This window comes from Austrofundulus limnaeus, unplaced genomic scaffold (genome assembly GCF_001266775.1).
Source record: "Austrofundulus limnaeus strain Quisiro unplaced genomic scaffold, Austrofundulus_limnaeus-1.0 Scaffold101, whole genome shotgun sequence".
Taxonomy (NCBI): Eukaryota; Metazoa; Chordata; class Actinopteri; order Cyprinodontiformes; family Rivulidae; genus Austrofundulus; species Austrofundulus limnaeus.
Window position 1 is genome coordinate 1,586,924 of NW_013952503.1, and position 2,965 is coordinate 1,589,888.

Sequence of the window (2,965 nt, forward strand, 5' to 3'; positions counted from 1 at the left end):
ACTATAGAACCCATTTAGTAAAATCATTACAGTAACACACACTGAAAAAGTTATTTTTTTTTTAAAATGGAACAACTAATAAAGTGTTTACCAGCTGAATAAAAAGAGACAGGTGCTTTTCTAATAGAATTTGTCGGATGATAATGTCCAGATAAAAATGAGACTCCTTTGGGGAGATGAGGGGGGAGGAGAGTAATCTCTCAAGTAGTCGGAGGTATTTCCATATTTCCAGCCAGTCTGGGTCACTGGAGTTCTGTCTTCCCTTCCTTTTTTTTTCTTCTATGTTTTGACACATTAATATTCACCACATGCCCCGTCAGATCTCTCACAGCCGCGCTTCATTTTAATGTCTTTGTGGTGTGAGCAAACSATGCGTACAGCTGCTGCTGTCAGACAGTCCTTCCCTCTGTGTCTTGGCCTGGATGTGTAACCAAACAGGCCTGTGTCGGAAAACAAGAACCCACGAGCTCAGCCAAACACTTCAGCGAGCAACTAAACACCACTTTCTATAGAAGCAGACTACAGTTTGATTTCATCTGACATCCTGGTTGTCTCYGACTGGGTCTTCGTGTGACAGAAGTTAGGATGTAGTTACAGAAAATTTACACTAAAGGAAATATTAAAAACACTTTATAAATTGGAGGTTTTAAAAAGGTGCTTTTCCTCTTTCCTATAAGCCCTGGTTTGGCTCTGATTGTAGAGATACAACTCTGACTATTATGGATTGAATTCCTTGTGAGGAAGGATACAGCAGTGTATTAGGTGAAGTTCTCTTACCCGCAGGTAATTTAATCGTTTCTGGATCTTCCAGAAGTCAGGAGTTTGGGTTGTGTTACTCTTTGGATTGGAATATGGCTGCTCTTCTTCCTCACTCTCAGAGGAAGTCTCACTGAAATGTTCTAGAAAGGCAGCTCGTGCCGGGGACTTCCTGAAAACAAACAGATTTGAACACACCGCGGACTACAGATACAGTAGCAAGACAAACAGGTGAGACAAACAAAACATTCTGATCATCCGTATCCACACATTATTGTTCCTGAAATGTAAATTTTAGGTTTGACTTTCCATAAGATTTAAGCAGCAGGAAAACAAAGATTGGAATAAAGTCACAGGAGGACTGGAGCTGTCATCATATCCAGGACAAAGATTCTTGTTAAAGACACTGATGTGACCAGAAATGCACATGTGTTTAATGTTGCAGCTTTTATCTTGATAACTGGGCACTGTGGAGCAGTGAAATGTGGTCCATGTTCAAATGAGGCCCATGAGAGCCTCTTCCCATCTACTGTACATCCAAATAGCATTTCCAGGGTCACATATGATCTGAATGGGAATGTTTTCCAGGACGCTGCACGATAAACAACAAAGAAAACGTTTCCAGAGCTGCAGTGTCCTGACTGCTGCGAGGCCAGTAGTGGACCTGAATGAAGGGACCCTCGAGTYTTTGTCTCATGAGCTGAAAATGATGAGCAGCAAAGAATGCAATCAGAGACCAGTGATTTGAATCATCTCTGTTGATTATACAAGCAGTTTGTTTACGTTGGCAGGTTCAAGAATGGAGACGGCTGAAGAGCTGGAGCCAAAATACAAGAAGGGAAAAGTTTTTMTTCAGGTYCATGTTCAGTGAAACGTTAGGATGTGACTCCAGATTTTACTGCTGCTTAAACAAAGTTCACTTAGTTTAGTCACAGTTTAATTAATCTTAACAACCAATTTAAACTGTTCAATTTCCTCAGATTTTATTATTTGCTGTTAATTGTATCTATTATCTTATCATTATTCTTCCTTTCACAAGGGTTTACTGCTGGTCATATCCAGCAGTCACTGTGCGAGGCGGGGTAACCCCTGACATGTCGCACTGCATTTATGAATTCTTAATACACAACAAAAGATATTCTGTATGGGTGGATGAAAAATATGCTATAGAAGGCTTTTATGGAAGCTGAAAAAAGGTATGCTGTAAGGGCGAACCACTTGTTATTTCACTTCATTTGAGAAGATTAGACTATAAAGTAGTATTTTCAACTTAGTTTTAGATGGCAAATTTTAGAAATGTTTCATACAAAATTTATTCAATTTTCTTTTGAACATCTGCCCCAATCTTTTTACTTTGCATTAAAACATCAATGATTAAATAAGATAAGATTGTCAGTTAAAAATAAACTTCAGCTACAAATTTATTTTATGTCTCAGAGTCTGTAAGGGCATTTAATTATGCCAAGTTGCCCCTACCCCCTCGTCACCTTTGAACCTGTTCTGCTGCAGCCCCTCATTTATAATATTCTTGTATATTTTCTTGTTTCCAGAGCTCAGACTGGGGTTTTTTTTCCACTACTTCACTGTAAAAGTTTGCAAAACGTCATAATGTTGCCTCTATTTGAAAGCTGGTATTTTGGTATGTGTGGATTTTGACAAAAAGATATTAAAACCAAACACTTACTTCTTCCTGGAAGACAAGCGTCCGGGAGAAGAAGACACAGTGAGGTCTGTTTCCATCTTGGCCTTTGGTTCCAGCCTTTTCTTGTTTCTAGAGCTCAGACTGGGTTTTTTTCCCACTGCTTTACTGTAAAAGTTTGTAAAAAGTCATTATGTTGCCTCTATTTGAAAGCTGGTATTTTGGTATTGTGGATTTTGTCAAAAAGATATTAAAACCAAACACTTACTTCTTCTTGGAAGACAAGCGTCCAGGTGAGGAAGAAAAAGTGAGGTCTGTTTTCATCTTGATCTTGGCCCCTGGTTCCAGCCTTTTCTTGTTTCCAGAACTCAGACTGTTTTTCTCCCACTGCGTCACTGTAAAAGTTTGAAATAAGAGTCATTTATATTTTTATAATCATACATATTTAACAATCCAAGACCAGGTTTCAGCTGGTATGTTTAGTGACTGAGCTCATATATATATATATACAGTGGTTTGCAAAAGTATTCATACCCCTTGAACTTTTCCATATTTTGTCACATTACAACC

The 2,965-nt window shown here is 38.6% G+C and overlaps 1 protein-coding gene across 1 annotated transcript in view; it reads right to left on the reverse strand.

The window, feature by feature from the left end:
- Positions 1-2,790, reverse strand: part of odad2 (outer dynein arm docking complex subunit 2) — a 41,548-nt gene extending 38,758 nt beyond the window's left edge. The window contains exons 1-3 of the mRNA XM_014013400.1: positions 2,664-2,790; positions 2,441-2,563; positions 778-928 (exon numbers count right to left, since the gene is read on the reverse strand). Of these exons, the coding sequence (XP_013868854.1) occupies positions 778-928; positions 2,441-2,563; positions 2,664-2,719 (330 nt within the window). The 5' untranslated portion in view covers positions 2,720-2,790. The remainder of the gene's footprint in view (positions 1-777; positions 929-2,440; positions 2,564-2,663) is intronic.
- Positions 2,791-2,965: the final 175 nt, after the last annotated feature.